Source organism: Copadichromis virginalis, linkage group LG10, assembly GCF_057382275.1.
Source record: "Copadichromis virginalis isolate Kocher_CV1m ecotype Utaka linkage group LG10, C_Virginalis_male_GT1.1, whole genome shotgun sequence".
Taxonomy (NCBI): Eukaryota; Metazoa; Chordata; class Actinopteri; order Cichliformes; family Cichlidae; genus Copadichromis; species Copadichromis virginalis.
In genome coordinates this window covers 15,467,924-15,484,307 of record NC_140627.1, presented here as the reverse complement: position 1 = coordinate 15,484,307, position 16,384 = coordinate 15,467,924, and the positions used below count along the sequence as shown (strand labels likewise).

At 41.4% G+C, this 16,384-nt stretch overlaps 2 protein-coding genes across 2 annotated transcripts; one reads left to right on the top strand and one right to left on the bottom strand.

Annotated features, from left to right (window-relative positions):
* Positions 1-81: 81 nt before the first annotated feature.
* On the top strand, positions 82-5,768 carry tmem45b (transmembrane protein 45B). Its single transcript, XM_085470152.1, has 6 exons — positions 82-212; positions 2,848-3,045; positions 3,125-3,331; positions 3,440-3,624; positions 4,517-4,659; positions 5,511-5,768. Exons 2-6 carry the CDS (start codon positions 2,856-2,858, stop codon positions 5,620-5,622), a joined length of 837 nt encoding a protein of 278 aa, XP_085326278.1. The 5' UTR covers positions 82-212; positions 2,848-2,855; the 3' UTR covers positions 5,623-5,768.
* A 15-nt stretch (positions 5,769-5,783) lies between these two features.
* nfrkb (nuclear factor related to kappaB binding protein) lies at positions 5,784-14,639 on the bottom strand. Its single transcript, XM_085470151.1, has 26 exons — positions 14,578-14,639; positions 14,103-14,244; positions 13,791-13,992; positions 13,567-13,694; positions 13,304-13,475; positions 13,014-13,118; positions 12,784-12,857; positions 12,594-12,675; positions 11,976-12,171; positions 11,752-11,863; positions 11,539-11,665; positions 11,352-11,429; positions 11,183-11,259; positions 10,991-11,037; positions 10,777-10,837; positions 10,505-10,679; positions 10,298-10,404; positions 9,976-10,099; positions 9,391-9,470; positions 9,096-9,289; positions 8,704-8,971; positions 8,430-8,609; positions 7,367-8,095; positions 6,798-6,904; positions 6,492-6,627; positions 5,784-6,384 (listed from the first exon to the last, which is right to left on the bottom strand). The coding sequence occupies exons 2-26, from the start codon at positions 14,226-14,228 to the stop codon at positions 6,247-6,249; spliced, it is 3,825 nt and encodes a 1,274-aa protein (XP_085326277.1). The 5' UTR covers positions 14,229-14,244; positions 14,578-14,639; the 3' UTR covers positions 5,784-6,246.
* Between the last annotated feature and the right edge of the window lie 1,745 nt (positions 14,640-16,384).

Here is a 16,384-nt window from a genome sequence, read left to right as displayed (position 1 = left end):
CAGCCTCTGTTTTTCTGCCCGTTTCTCAGGGAGATGTCACTTGGTCACTGAAACTTATGCAAACTAGGGGTGGGGCTATGTGTGATCCGTCAGTGCAGGTTAGAGGTGCAGGGAGCAGGTGTGCACAGGTCTCCAAACAGCAGCGAGCTGTCATTCAAGGCGGTTTGCCGACATTAATTTGTTGCATTTGGGGATTAGCCGCAGAGATTAAGGTATGTTGATTTTATCAAGCATGTACTCAGTTGAAGATTTACCTCGGTACAGATGCTGATGTGCCACAGGCTAACTGGACTTTAGATAAACGCGTATTTATTGTGTCGAAACATTATTTGGACTTAGCTCTGAGACGGTGAAATCAGCTATCTGCCTCCATACACGTCGACAGTGTTGGAAATGTTGGACAATGTGTGAAAAGTGTTCAGTAACATCACGCCAGGCAGGGCTGATCAGGAAAAACTTGTCTGACTAACCGAACACGCGGATTTTAAACACACCCGTGTCTCCAATACTAACATTAAAAGCAGGGGGAAGAAGTTTTAAGGTCTGTTATAAACCACCGACTTCCTTTTGAGCAGTGGAAAAAAGCCCGTGTTACATGTTCACTGCGTCTGATTTTAGATTTCACTTTAATGAGTCAGCGGCAGAATTTAAGTTAAAACAATATAATTGCGCTTTCCCATTTTCTTAGTGACTTCAGTTAGTCGTTAAAGTATTACTTGTTAAACTTTTAATACTGTTTGTTTTTTCTGATTTGAAAGGCAGCACGTTTTCTGTCAAAAAACCCTCTTTCATTTGAATTTCAGTTTTGCAAAACAAATGTCATCCGGACCAAAGAACACGCTCAGCAGGCTCCGCCCTAATCAGACAGGATATGTTATAAATTAATCGCTGCTTTCCCCCTATTGACAGCAGTTTCCAGCACTGTATTTGTTTTTATGTAATGCCAGCTGCTTTGAAAAAGCCCTTTGTGAACGTTGCTATCTATTTGGATTTCGTTCCCTTAAATGCCAGGTTCTTATCATCTCAATAAAGCGGAACTAAGAGCCTGCACTTTAACCTCAAAGCTAATACCTTTGAACTTTCAACGCTGCATTTAGTATATACTATATTTGCATTCATCCTGGTGTATTAATATATTGGATATTTGTCACACTTATTTTTTTTAGATCATCAAACTAATTTTAATATTAGTCAAAGATAACTGGAGTGAATACAAAATGATGATTTCATTCATTGAAAGGGGGGAACTAAGCAGCCCAACCTGGCCCTGTGTGAGGAATTGCTCCCCTTGTGAAATCCTGAATTGTCTTAATTACAACATTTATTGACTTCAATTTCTTTAGCCAAACGTCACAGGCCTGTGAGACATGTTAGATCAAGAAACCGCTCAAGTAGATCCTATCTGACAAAGTGAAGCAGGTTAAAAGATCTCAAAAAACAACAACGCAATCTAAAGAGACAGCTGAGTCATTGATATCCATCAGTCTGGAAAGTCATTTCTGAGGCTTTGGGATTCCAGTGAACCACAGTCAAAGCCATTATATACAAATAGAGTAAACTTGAAACAGTGGTTAACCTTCCCAGCAGTGTTACCAAAATTACTCCAAGAGTGCATTCATGAGTCATCCAGGAGGTCACAAAAAGAGCAAGAACAACATGGAAAGAACTGCAGGCCTCACCTGCCTCAGTTAAGGTCAGAGTTCATGATTCGGCAATAAGAAAGAGACATCCTTAGGAGGGGAAAAATCCACTGCTGAGCAAAACGAACACAAAGGCTTGTCTCAAATTTGCCAAGAAACATCTTTATGATCTCCAAGGCTTTTGGGAAATTACTGTGTGGACTGACTTTTTGGAACGTTTGAGTCCCTTCACATCTGGCGTAAAATCAACACAGCATTCCTAAAAAGAACAGAAAAAAAAACGTGGTGGTGGTATTGCGACGGTCTGGGGCTGATTTGCTGCTTCAAGACCTGGAAGACTTGATGTAACCATGAATTCGGTTCTCTACCAGAAGGTCAGGCCCTGAAGCTTAAGTGTACTTAAGCATGACAATGATCTGAAACACGAGTCCACCTGTCTATGGCTCCAAAGTAAAAAACAGAATGAAGGTTTTGCAGTGGCCTAGTCAAAATCTGGGCTTAAATCAGATTGAGATGCTTTGGGATGCACTGTTTGTGTTTGAAACCCACCCAAATGTGTCTGAAATAAAACAATTCTGCAAAGAAGAGTGGACCAAAATTCCTCACAGTGACGTGAAAGACTCAGTGACCGTGATCCAAAAACAAATTGCTCCTAACTTTGATCCAACCGGTTATCAAGTTTAAGGGGCATTTACTTTTTACACAGGTCCAGGTAAGTAAACTTATTTTTCCCCCTTAATAAATTAAATCATCATGTAAAACCTGAATTGTCTTTGTCTACTATTAGAATTAGTTTGATATGAAGCATGTGTGATGAATATGCAAAAATAAATAAATGAATAAATCAAGAATGGTAAATGGCCTGTATTTGTATAGCGCTTTACTAGTCCCTAAGGACCCCAAAGCGCTTTACACGTTCAGTCATCCACCCATTCACACACTGGTGATGGCAAGCTACATTGTAGCCACAGCCACCCTGGGGCGCACTGACAGAGGCGAGGCGCCACCGGGCACTCTGACCACCACCAGTAGGCAACGAGTGAAGTGTCTTGCCCAAGGACACAACGACTGAGACTATCCGAGCCGGGGCTCGAACGGGCAACCTTCCGATTACAAGGCGAACTCCCAACTCTTGAGCCAAGAAGGGGGCAAATACACTTGTATAGCAATGTATGACATGACTAAGGCGCATTTCTTCTTTTTTCAGGCCTGATAATGGCCAACTTTGGAGGACACGCTATTCCTGGCTCTTTTTTCCTGCTCTATGGCTTCTGGCTAACAGTGAAATATGTTCTCCAACACTACTGGAGGACAAACCAGCCTAAAGGACGACAGACTTTGCCGCCAATCTTTAAAAGACTGGACTACATTGAAGGAGGGTTCCAGATATTTGCTGCTTTTATTGGTCAGTTTTCCTGTAAATATATATTCATCAGTTGTGTGCGTCCACCTGTTCTAATTTCGCTGATGCTGTCCTGTCACAGGTATTATGGTTGAGCAGTTTGTGGTGGACGGGCCACATGCTCATCTCTACAACGACGGCGGGTGGATTAAGTTGATGAACTGGCAGCACAGCACAATGTATCTGTTCTTTGGGATTTCTGGAATAGCTCTGATTTTAAGTACAAAATTCCAACTGGTGCCAAGAGGAGTGGGCCGCTTTGGTCTCTCGTTAGCTCTTTTTGTTGAAGGTAAGCTGTAAGAAAGCCAGGTTTTAGTTGCACAATATTTTTCACCATAATTCCTGGTGGCTAACGTGTATTTGAGCTACATTTTGTGTTTGACTCTATTTCATGCAGGGTTTCTGTTTTACTACCATGTGCACAGTCGACCTCTTCTGGACGCCCACATCCACACCCTGCTCCTGGTGGCGGTGTTTGGAGGCTCAGCCAGCATCATGCTGGAGATGTTCATAAGAGACAACATTATTTTAGAGCTGTTCGGGTCATGCATGTTCATCCTACAGGGTTCGTGGTTCTACCAGGTGATTAGCCAAATGAGATCCTGATGCAGAACACCTCGTTTATACACCCAGCAACATCTATCCACCCGTCCAGTTCAGCCATCTGACACAGGATGAGAGACAGGATACACCCTATACAGGCTGCCAGTCCATCACATAGAGACAGTCAACCACAAACACTGACAGGCAAATTACAATCACCAAATAACCTAACAAGCACGTCTTTGGACTGCAGGGAGACCAAGCAAACTATATATGGCCTGAATGGTAAATGGCCTGTATTTATATAGCGCTTTACTAGTCCCTAGGGACCCCAAAGCGCTTTACATATTCAGTCATCCACCCATTCACACACTGGTGATGGCAAGCTACGTTGTAGCCACAGCCACCCTGGGGCGCACTGACAGAGGCGAGGCTGCCGAACACTGGCGCCACCGGGCCCTCTGACCACCACCAGTAGGCAACGGGTAAAGTGTCTTGCCCAAGGACACAACGACCGAGACTGTCCAAGCCGGGGCTCGAACCAGCAACCTTCCGATTACAAGGCGAACTGCCAACTCTTGAGCCACGATCGCCTGCTATACACAGAAATGCCCCAGGAGGATTAAACCAGGAACCTTCTCGTTGTGCTAAACACTGCATCGCCGTGGCACTTGAATACTAAAACAAAGACCACTTAGAGGACCAACACCACTTTTTAAAATATTTACTTGTATAGTTTAATCACATTTTCTAGACAAGCAGTAGATTTCATTAATTTCTGCACACATCAGGGCCAGTTCGGTGCCATCTGTGTGGACTGTCCTTAGATCTTGCTCTTTGTGCAAACTTTTTGTCAACTTACATTTTTTTATTCATTTGCTTATAATGATAATAGGTAGTTGGCTTCTTCATCACACATTTGTCATTTCAGATTGGATTCGTACTTTACCCACCAAGTGGAGTGGAATGGATCTTGACCGAGCACGCCAACGTCATGTTCGTCACAATGTGCTTCTGCTGGCATTTAGCCGTGGCCCTGCTTTTAGTCACTTCCACTGCAGTTGTAGTTTGGTTGTAAGTATCTCATCCTTTACATGCACACATTTTACAACCAGATCAGTGTAATAACCGAGTTTGAACAGACTTGGTTAGAAAACAGAACAAGTGGGATTCAGCAAAACAGGTACAATTAAAATCTTGTCACAACATGGCAGAACAACATGTGCACCTGCATTTATGATACATGTACTCGGGTTATTATTCCCTGTAAAATGCAACTTGATCAGGGTTTAGCCTGCATATTTTGCTCTGAAATGGCTTTTCATTAGAGCATAATGTGCCTCAATGGGATATCACTATTCACTTGACATTTCAGAATAGCTGAAGCAAAGGTTTTCAGGGACGGTTTCAAGGACAAGTAAACTTCATGATAAATCACTTCCTGAACATTTTGTAAGCTTGGTGAAAGCCACCTTTTTTGAATTCTGACATCCAAACCTGCTTTTTGAGGTGATGTGTATATAGGCAACATGTTTTTGTTTACATTCAACATTTCTCATAAATACCCAACAGCTAGTGGCAGCTTATTTTAGTAGTTAACCCTTAAGGAGATGGATAAATACAAGTAACTTGTAACCTGTATTAATCTGCATTACTTGTCTTCTTTATCTGTTATTGGTGGGTAACATTTTACACTGACTGCTGTGATGTCTTGCATCTATGGACCCTCTTGCGATTGTTGGTAGAAAAAGGTTTAGGCTTAAGAGGCACTGATACCGTTTAAACCTCATCTCCATTTGGAACTTTTGATTAGATTTTAATATCCTTCGGTAATAATTATCATTAACAATTCATTAGCTTTCAGGAGGCAACAATAACAGTGTTAGTTGTATAATCTTCATGTACACTTGTGTTTGTTCCAACAGGACTGTGGTGCAATTCTCGGCAAGGGGACGAGACATAGAGATCGGAATGCGTAACACATCCTCTGAATTGACCTCTCAAAAAGCTTTGCTTCAAGAGTCAGATGAAGAATGAAGGCATGTTTATGGCTCTTTGATTTCATTTTTCAAATCTTGATCTATTTTATCTATTTTAAAAAAAAATGTCTAAAGAAAATAAGATTGAAATCCATGTGAATTAACTATTATCATGTTTGTAAATATTAAAAAGGACAATTCATATTGTGTATCGCCTGCTTTTACAAAAAATGCAACATATTGAAATATTTTATTAACAAATCACAACTTGCTTATATTAAACTGAATTAGTACTTTAATACAATCGGACAAGTTGTTGTTTGAGGTTATCAAGAGACCATGTAGACTTTTCAGTTTTCCCACAAACTTGCACCTGGAATTTCTACGGAAAGATTATAAACAGGCTGAATTTTCTTATGATATATTTTGTTTATAACAATGTGGAGAAACAAATTCAGGAGGTAACATTTTGTTAATAAATGACCAGAATTTTCATGTAATACTTGGAGAAAAAGAAAAGAAAGGCAGCAGGGTTTTCAGGGAAGAATTAGGTTTCTGGCTTTTATGTTTTTTAACTTGCAAACTGAACTAAAACTCTGATAAATATTGGACAAAAACAAACAATCCTGGTACATATATAGCATCCTTGATCTATGAGTCATTGTAGGCTGACAGGATGAGATCACTGTTGTGGAGCCGGTGGAGTATCAGGCGTACATTTTGGTGAAGGTGCTGTTGTGACTACGACTGTTGAAACAGATTTTGGGGAGCCTGCAGCCATGTGCTGAACCTGCTGCGCTGGAACTGTCTGGATCCGAACCTGAAGAGTATAAGATGGTAGATAATTCTCTGTATTTGTTTGATCTGAACAGAAACTATAAAATGAAAGCACTATATGTGCTAAAAATGAAAAGCATCTACAAAAACCTGTGTGGCCTGTCCTTGCTGCTGAAGCTGTTGGAACTGTTGCGCTGTGACAAAACTGACAGGTTTGTTTCCTGCAATCAGCTTCGTGCCAGCAGGCATGGTGGTGAGAATGATGTTTCTGCCCAGGCTGCTAATACTGCTCACACAGGAGAGAGAAATGTATAAATATAGATCAACTGCAAAAATGTGCACTTCTACTGTTATAATGTCAAGAAAACACACAAATTGCTGAAATAAAATTATATCTTAGAGCATTAACCTTCACAATAAAATGAAAGCGAAAAGTCTAAATCTGTGCAGCCTTACTTTGTGTTCAGGCTTCCTTTCACAATGGGTGTCGTTACAACACTCTTGCTCTTCAGTGGCTGATTGAGGACAGACAGGGGGACTGTGATCCGTGCGGGTAACTTCCCCTACAGTGTTCAAAGAACAGAATGGTTTGGGCCTGTTATTGATGGTTTTACAGTACACTTAAAGCAATCATTTAAATAAGGTAAAATTCAAAATTCCCATTATTGAGAATATCCTATTATAGATCACTAAAGAAAAACAAAAGTCTGCAGTGAAATGACTTGCTGAATGCAAGCTGACTGTATGTTTGGAGAAAGCGAGGAACACGTGGATGCATTCCTTGCTTATCAGTTCCTGGTTTTCATTTGAGGAAACCATGTAAATCAATAAATTACCAACCCGTTAAAACATTAACTATCTCTAGTTTTAACAGATAGTTACACATAGTTGGGATAATCTTTTCAGTAACTGTAAGCTGTTTGGTTAACTCTCACACTTAAACCCTTCTTAAGACATGCATTAGATAACATTGTTGGATTCAACAGTGTGTTATAGTGATGAATAACACTGAATATTTCTCTAACCGTTTGTGTGGTGACAACTGTAGTAGGGACCTGTCGCACAGTAGCTGTAGCTGTTCCTAGCGTCAGAGGTGACCCCGAAGCTCCAGAAGCCACTGTGATCCCTTTAGCACCGGCCACAACACTGGCAGGCATGGTCACTACGTTAGCACATGTACTTGCTGTGAGAGGTTTACTGCCAGTGGTGGTGGTCATTGTGATGGTCTGACCTGGTTTCTGTGGAATTACACCCAGGCCCGGCATTATCCGAATTGTGGCGCCGGTCTTGTCTGGGGAAGTCACAGTGGAGAAGGTCCTAGATTTTTGGTCGGCCACAGTGACGGCCAACGTGGGCATCAAACGAATGGTCGTGTCTCCTGCAGCCTTTAACAAGGTCGAGGCAACGTGTCCTGCTTTAGTGGTCTGTACTTCCCCAGTACAGGATGCAGCACTGGACACCGAAGAAGGTGAAGGATGGGGTGGTGTCACGTGAAGAGTGGCTGATATGCTCTTGCCGCCTGTGGAGGCAGAGCCCAGAAAGTCAGAAGTGAGCTTGACGGTCGTAACTGGGGATTTGGCAAGTGTTGCCATCATGTCTGGGGTGATCCGCAGCACTGTTTGGCCTTTAGCATCTGTGGTTATGGACGATGGTGGGAGGCGTAGGACATCTTTGCCTTGGATGCGAAGGTTTGTAGCTGTGATAGGAATTCCTGCTCCTGGAGACTTTACTCCCAGTTGTCCTGTGATAGACACCTGCAAATAATAATTATTATAATGATAATTATACAAATAATAAATCATGGGATCATTAAATGGTAAACGGCCTTCAAGGATTTTTTTCCTGTCACCATCCTCTTCCTGTATACTACTCAGTTAAACTACATTTCAACTATAGTTGTTGCGCTGAGATTGTAAGGAGTCAAATTTGTTTATTCATGTGTATATCTGTAAGCATCTGACATTTAAGGGAACATCTCTACTATACGGTTAATAACTATGCACCACTGTTGCACTGTAGTCGTCTTTATTAAAGGGCCCTTCAGATAGTAGATACCCAAATATATACAGTTAAAAGAAAATGCTCAACCTGTTTGATGTTTGGGCTGGTGACTCCTTGCAGCACAGCTGGAGAAGCAGGGTTGGTAGCTGGGCTACCAGGTGATCCAGATTGAGGTTTGGCCACAGTTACAGCTGACACAGACAATGTAGTTGGAACCTGGACTGGACTGCTAGCAGGTTGACTTCTTAAAGGCACAGACACCACAGCCTGTTGACATACACAACAAACACAGACAGAATTAATTGTACATTTCCAACAACCATCCATCCATCTTTTAAAAATTACTAGTTGTTTTTGGTACCTGTGAAATTCCTTTAGCAGACACTGACACTGGCATCCGGATCTGGTGAGGGGTCTGATGTACCAGTGTGGCTTGCTGACTTCCTGCCGATGACCCCAGGCCAGGCTGAGCAGGAACGACTCGTACTTGTGGAAGAGAACCTGCCGTCAGGTGACTCACTATACGAGCTGCGTGGGATGTAACTGGCTGTGAAGCTGGTGGACAAGCCTGACTTGTGGGCAAAATAGTTCCCAGCTGGGGCAACGATGGAGGGGACACAAGAAGAACACTAGGCGTACAAGAGGGAGCAGAAGCAACAGACAAGAGTTGATTTGAAATTGCACAAATGAATCAAAACGTATGTTCTAGACAATATAAATAAGAAAAAAAAAAAAAAAATATGGCACACTGACCCTGGGCTGGTTTTGATTGTATCTGGGACTCTGGTTTTTGTTGGTGTGGTGACTGTGGAGGGTAAGGGTGATTTGGGGGTTCCAGGTGTGTTCGGAGTGGGTGTCGTCGGGATTGGTGACATGGGATTAGAACCTATATCCTGTCCTGCTTCCAAAAATCCAGTTTTGTTGCCTCCATCTTTGCTTCCAGACTTCTAAACCATAAAAACAAAGATTAATCAAAACAATAATTGGTAAATGGTTATTTCCCCCAGTAAATGCTGTTGGGTGTTTGTTTTTTTTCCTGTGGACTTACAGGTTTAGCTGCTGGTTTCGGTTTTTGCTGTAGAGCTTTTCTTGCTTTTGCAGCTGCAGCTTGAGCCTGGTGGATCCTCTCTGGATAGGACAAATAAACCAAAGAATAAGTTTTTTTCCCTCCACTGCTCAGTGATTAAGTCATTTTCTGTATCTAACAGAGCTAAAGAGGCTTTTACAAATGAAATGTCTTTTCTTCACATGGAAAGAGATGATAAAGGTAGTTCATTTTGCTTGATGCTAATGTTAAATGTGCCATGACTCACGCACACAACAGGAGCAGAATCAAGCAGGAAATAAACCAGTTAATGTTAGTTGAGTTGAGGACAACAAGTGCAATAAAAGCGATAATTAGAGTTAATCTGTAACACCTCATGGAGACGTGGACAGGGCCAAGAGCCAGCAAACCAAACAAGTAAGATATTGTGCAAGAAAGGGTCAGATTTTAGTAGGCTCCTAATGTCTTCTGATAATGTCCTTCATACAGAGCAGAGTACTGTATCCTGATGTTGAGTAAAAACAAGACACTGTTCTTTAAGGCAGCTCCATAAACCAGAAATATTTTGAAATAAGCTTTGTGGCTTACCAAACTCTTCCTGGCTGCGATTGCGGTGCAGGTAAATCCACAGTTTGCGGCCGATGTCATACTTGACACAGGGGTCTTTCTCATAGTGAAGTCTATCCAGAGCCCCGCTGACAACTGTATTCACCTAAATGGAAAGCAAAGCTCCTTACTCACGGAAAATGTCACTAAAAGGCTAAAGCTTAAAGCCAGTGTCTGTCTCTGAAAAGTGGTCAATTCATAATCAAACACAACAAAGAAGTCATCTGTAATTATGAAAAATGATAAGGGACACAGAGAAAAAACTTAATGAAGAGGAAAAAAAGAAGGGAAAACTCTTTCATGCCTGTGCACTTGTGACATCTGGAGCAAGAAACTGTGAGTCTTTCAGCAGTTCACAGATCTCTGCTCTCGTTCCCTCCCCATTGGGTAATCTGGCTGCTGCATCCCGTACTAGAAAAAAAGAAAAGAGGCAAAAGTCATACGAATGGCTTTGCTGCTAAAGCAGTGAGTCCCCACATCAATGGAATCCACGTAAAACAGAAGCTCTAACCCAGAGAAAGAATGGTGACGTATGGTGGTCGGTCTGAGCGCAGCAGCGTGTGCTCCCTGGCTTTGTTTAGTGACATCTCCTTATCGAACACTCCTTTAACTGGACCCACCACAGATTCAAAGCCATGCATCCTAAACGTGAAAGCCTTATGTGGCTGGTTGTACCGTTGCTGCTCCTAATAATTAAAAAGAAAAAAAAGTATGTGGACTTCAGAGAGGGTATGTCAGGCCAGATGTGCAGATCACTTTAAACGTTGCAGCACAAAAGCAAACCTGGACTTGAAACACTTGTCTCTCATCTCCAGTGCTGGGACGCACGACATAATCAGTTGAACTGTGTGAAGAGGGGGAAAAAAAAAAAAAAAAATTAGGAGCTTACATATACGTGTATTACACTTCTTAAGAATAACTTTAATGTCACAATAATTCAAGAAACAAGCAGAAAACATGAAATTAGCAATAAAAATCATAAATTGCTGAAGCTTACAGTCTCGGTGTGGGAGAGGTCATGTCTAATGTTTCTTCATTTTCTGTCTGTTGAAGATAAAAAGCCTTTTTAAATATTGTCAGAGATAAAACTGATAAAACACAACTAACGTACAGCATTGTACAAGCTGTACAATGTCACAAGTGTACAAGTCACACGGCATTTTTTGTAGTAATATTTTTTTTTTTTTACCTTGACAATGAAATCTTTGGAGTCTAACCACAACTGACACAGTGCACTCAAATCCTTCTCTGTATCCTGAGTGGGACCTAAAAGAAATTGTGAATGTTAATCTCCTTTGACGACCACCAACAACAAGCACTACTTCAGGCCAGGTATTGCTGCGTTTGAATGTGCTTACCGATCCACCTCCACTGTTGACATTCATCAGAAAATTCCACAAATGGAGAAAAGCCACTGGGAAGTGCCATCATGCCATCTGATTTACAAACAGAAGAGTGCAGAGGTAAATACTTGGATATTTCTTCCCACTCCAACACGGGGTAAGAAAAAATACTGTTTTAGTGTGAGTGACCATTGCTACTCACCTTTAGTCTCTCCTGCAAGAAACTGCAGGGCTTGAACAACCAAGTCAGACCAGCACGAGGCTGAAGAAAACCATGCATTAATGGAACTTGCTGGAGATGACTGCCATATTTGAACTTTCTCCTCCAACTGAGGGATTAAATTAATGGTGTTAAATTCTCTACAGGGATGTTACAAAATTTAAAACATGTATGCAGGCCGAAATTAGCGCTTACCACTGAAGTACTGGCAGGACCTTCTGTCCTCAAGATGTTTTCCAGCAAACTGAAAAAACTGGCGACTATTTCCTCAACTGGAACGGGACTGCTTAGATACTCCTCCACAACTCTGCAATAATAATAATAATAATAATAATAATACTGATAAGTAGAAGAAGAGGATCCATCATCTAGCCAGACTATACAGTTACATTTTGACACCAGCAATTTGCTAGACTCACTCCTCCTTAATGTTGGTTAGCGGGGTAGACGGTGCATCTGGCAGGGAGTTGATTATGTTTGCTGGTGGAGCTGATGGGGTGTCTGGAGGTGCAAGAGTGTCACAGGTGTCCTCAGATTCAACTTTTATCGTCCTCATTTTCTTCTTCCTTCTCTCATCTCTGATCTTCTTCTTAGGCAAAGACAGATCGAAGAGTGCTGTGACAATTGAAATAAACAAAGACAAACAATATTATCAGTGTCACAGTGTAATCTGAAAGTACTGACATTCTGTATCAAAGTTTCCACATACCAATGCGCTCCCTTTTAAGAAAGATGGATGACATAAAGGTTTTCATTACTTTTTTTGTATACCTCCCCAGACGTTCACTATTACATAAGTCTTTCTTGAAGCTCGAGGTACAACTCATGTGTTTCATTGTGACATAAGCTGTGAAAGCTGAGGTGGACTGTATATGAGTATTTAAGGCCTTCTATTCCGATATAATTTTAACCCCCTATTTGTTGCTTTTTTAAAATTCTGGAGTTCTCTTTGTAGATTTCTAACAAAAACGGTCATCAATTTTTTAATGTTTCATTAAAACATTTAAAAAGTGGATATTTTAAACACATTTACTCACGCATAGTCCCTTTACGACCCATGTTTGCTCTTGAAAGTATGTCTCCAAGGTGGATATCAGAGGTTATCAAGTCTGGATGGTCCTAGGAATAAAAATAAATAAATAAATAAAATTAAAAAAAAGTCATTAAAGATATAGTGAACAAACCTTATGAGAATCATGCGTTTTGTCTCCGTCTCTTGCAACTTACCGGTTGTCGCTTCCTCTTCTCACGATGATTCTGCAGCATGACTTTCAAATCCTGCTCACCAAGTTCTATTTTTTCTGTTATGATAATCATAATAATAACAATGATAACAAATTATGTATAAAAAAACAAAAAACAAACAAACAAACAAGCAAAAAAAAAAAAAAAAAAACACACTTCCTGTGCTTAAACAACACAGTAACATTATTCAGGGTACACGACAAATCACGTACCAGTACTCTTCATGTCTTGAGTGGAGAGGCTTGGTAGTACTCTGACTGAGACCGTGGGTGTTGGAGAAGAGGGTGACTGAGGTGCCGGAGTCCATGGTGATATATCTGGAAGGCATCCAAAGGAACTGGTATGGTCAGTCTTGTGAGGATTCAAATTGATGTATCAATCAATCTGTATGTTTAAGTTTCCTCTCAATTTTTCATATTCATGTTAGCTGTCAATGAAGTGCTTCATAGATTACAAAAGAATGTAATTAGCATTAGAAACACTCATCCAAGACCAGACAAACCATCATCATCAGATGAAGCATTGCTGTCCCCACACTCAGCTTTGACCTCCTTCATTATGCGACTCAATCTTCTTGTCACCCTTGCCTCCCGCATTTCTGCATGGGTTTTGGTTGGTAACCTTCTTTTATGTGGAAAGTCCAGACCATTTTGTACTGCAAAGTCCAGCAGCTCCTGCAACAAGAAATACATCAAAACTCACAGACACAGACAGAAGCTAAGAGGCTGTGCGCAATCTTCCACAAACTTAAAAAAACACAAATACCTTTCTGGAGACGAGGATCTGCTTCAGCAGCCTGTGGTAATACTGCTGAAGGCAGTGCACCTGTCGTTTCCTCTGGGACTTGGCACACAGTTGTCTGTACTTGACCACCTCAGGATTGAAGTAACCATCTGGGTTGGGATAACAAGAGATGTGATGAGTAACTGCTTCAAAAATCAATTCAGCATCATTCACTCTTCTCAGCAGTAAAGTAAAGTGGTAAGCACCTCTGAATAGTTTTTGTGCAAGATGAAGGGGGTTCCCAAAGTTAAAATTTTTATTATTGAATAGGTCACTGATGGTACTGTCCTGCTCCACACTATTGTTCTCAGGAAACTGCGGCAGAAACTGACGAAGGTGCTGCCGCTGGGAATCTGTCAGTACTTCACGCCAAGTGCTTTCACTCAGCACAGAGAAGAAAATTTCAGGCTGTCGTAAAAAGAAGTGAACAGCAACATATGAAGATATGTGAAGCAAAATATGAACCGTGAAACAGCAGAAAAGAGGATAATTTCGCAACTAAATGCCAAACAACTCACGTCCTCCAGGAGGTCCTCTGGAAGGCTCACTCTGCAGTTCCCCAGCATGCACTCCTCGGTGATTTGCTCATCGTTCTCTTCTTTTGGATCAAGAGGGTCCGAAAGCATGTGTGCAAGGGCGTCCATTCTCCTCTGTTCCCACCTTCAAGTATTTCACATGATCACAAACCCTCGGAATACGTCTTTTCACTTATTCACGTTGTTCATTAAATAGTTTTGGGGTAGTGTTGTAGCGCAAGCAAACAAAACCATCCACAGCAACGAAACACCTCATAACAAACTACGCTAAGGTGCTAAGCTAAGCTAGCAGGAAGCTCAATATGACGCGTCTATATACGGTCTCTACTCACTAAGCTGGGATTTAGGTTAGCCACCAATGATAGTACTCTGTGCAGTATGCTGGCTAATAGAATAAAATGGAAAAATACTGTGCTCATATAGATGCAAGTGATTAAAAACTGTTGGTAGCTCTTACCTGACTTTGCTCTATGTTTTGAAATGAAGAGGGAACTATTTTACCGACGCACGGTTTTCTTCTTCTATCCGATTGTTAAGTGCTGTCGTGACGAATCCTACTTCCGGGCCTAAAGTAGTCTGCGTTTAATATGGCTTTTGTGTTGTTAACATGTTTAATGTTATGTATTTTCTTCTATTTAATCTCAAAAAGCTCCTAAAACAGTCAGTGATCACTGTTGACCTCCCTCGGCTTTTATTACCACTAATCATTTATTTAAGCTCAGTTTTTAAAACCTTAGGATGTAACAGCCCAGCCCATGCAGCAGTACATTCAAATTCAAATTCAAATTTTATTTGTCACGTACACAGTCATACACAGTACGATATGTAGTGAAATGCTTGGACAACTGCTCGTGACCTAAAGAAAACAAAAAAGGAAAGGCTATGAATAAGATAGGAAATAAATATGAAAAATTAAAAAGGGTAAATTTAACTAGGAAGGAATAAAATATAAATTAAGGTTAAAAATGAAATAACTGTACAACACAAATTAGAATGAAGGGTAAATTTAACTGGGAAGAATAAGATAAAATATATAAATTAAAGTTGAAAATAAAATAACTGTACAACAAAATACACAATACACAATATAGAACTATATAAGAATGTATGAAGAAATATAAATATAAATAAATATATACACAATAACAGCAGCTGTACAAGTATTAACTGGAAATGAAGAATATAGTGACCAGTGTTGTGCAAAAACAATGTCCAGAAAGTCCAGTGTGTGTGTAAGAACCATATGTGTGGGTCAGTACTGTGTGGTGGTGTGATTGAGAGACCGTATCGCCTGCGGGAAGAAGCTCCTCCTCAGTCTCTCTGTGTTGGTCTTCAGGGAGCGGAATCGCTTTCCTGACCTCAACAGAGAGAACAGTCTGTTGTTGGGATGGCTGAGGTCCTTCACGATCTTCCTGGCCTTGGTCCAGCACCGCCTGCTGTAGATTGAGTGCAGGTCAGGGAGCTCGGAGCGGATGGTGCGCTCAGCTGACCGCACAACCCTCTGTAGAGCTCGTCTGTCCTGCATGGTGCTGTTACATGAATGACTAACCTCGTATTGTGGATGGATTATCTCAGTTGTTCTCCTGGCTGAAGTTTGATTCTTTTACAGCATCCTGCCATGCGATTACATTTGTTCCTGACCACCGAGAATCCTCACGTTAACTTTTATAGAGTGGAAAAAAGTTAGCTTGTTTATGTCTGTGAAGATTCTCAGTCATCCAGGTCATCGTAGTCAAAGGAGCTTGCAAAGAAAAGCGTCTGGACTTCTTTAAGTTACTTGAAGACGTTTCGCCTCTCATCCGAGAAGCTTCTTCAGTTCTAAGGTCAAATGGTGGAGAGTCCCAGATATAAACCTAGTGGGAGTGTCCCCCCACAGAGGGACAAAAGGACCCCCTGATGATCCTCTAATCGCCTGAGCCAAGGTGTGAAACTGGGTGTGGGTCCCAATCAGCCAGAGTTTCGGGTGAGTTCATTGTGAAACCTGGCCCCACCCTATCATGCGAATTCCTGAGATCAGATGGCCCAGGATGTGAGTGGGCGTTAAGGCGTCTGGGAAGGGATCTCAAAACTGGATTATAGATGGCAGACAGTTGGTGTCGTAAACCACCGCCTCTGTTCAAAGATGGTCGCTCACAGTGGACATAGATGGCTTCTTTCACTCCTCTTTCAAACCATCTGTCCTCTCTGTCCAAAATGTGAACATTGGCACAAAGGACACTCTTTCGAGGATGCCAATGTTCACATTTTGGACAGAGAGGACAGAT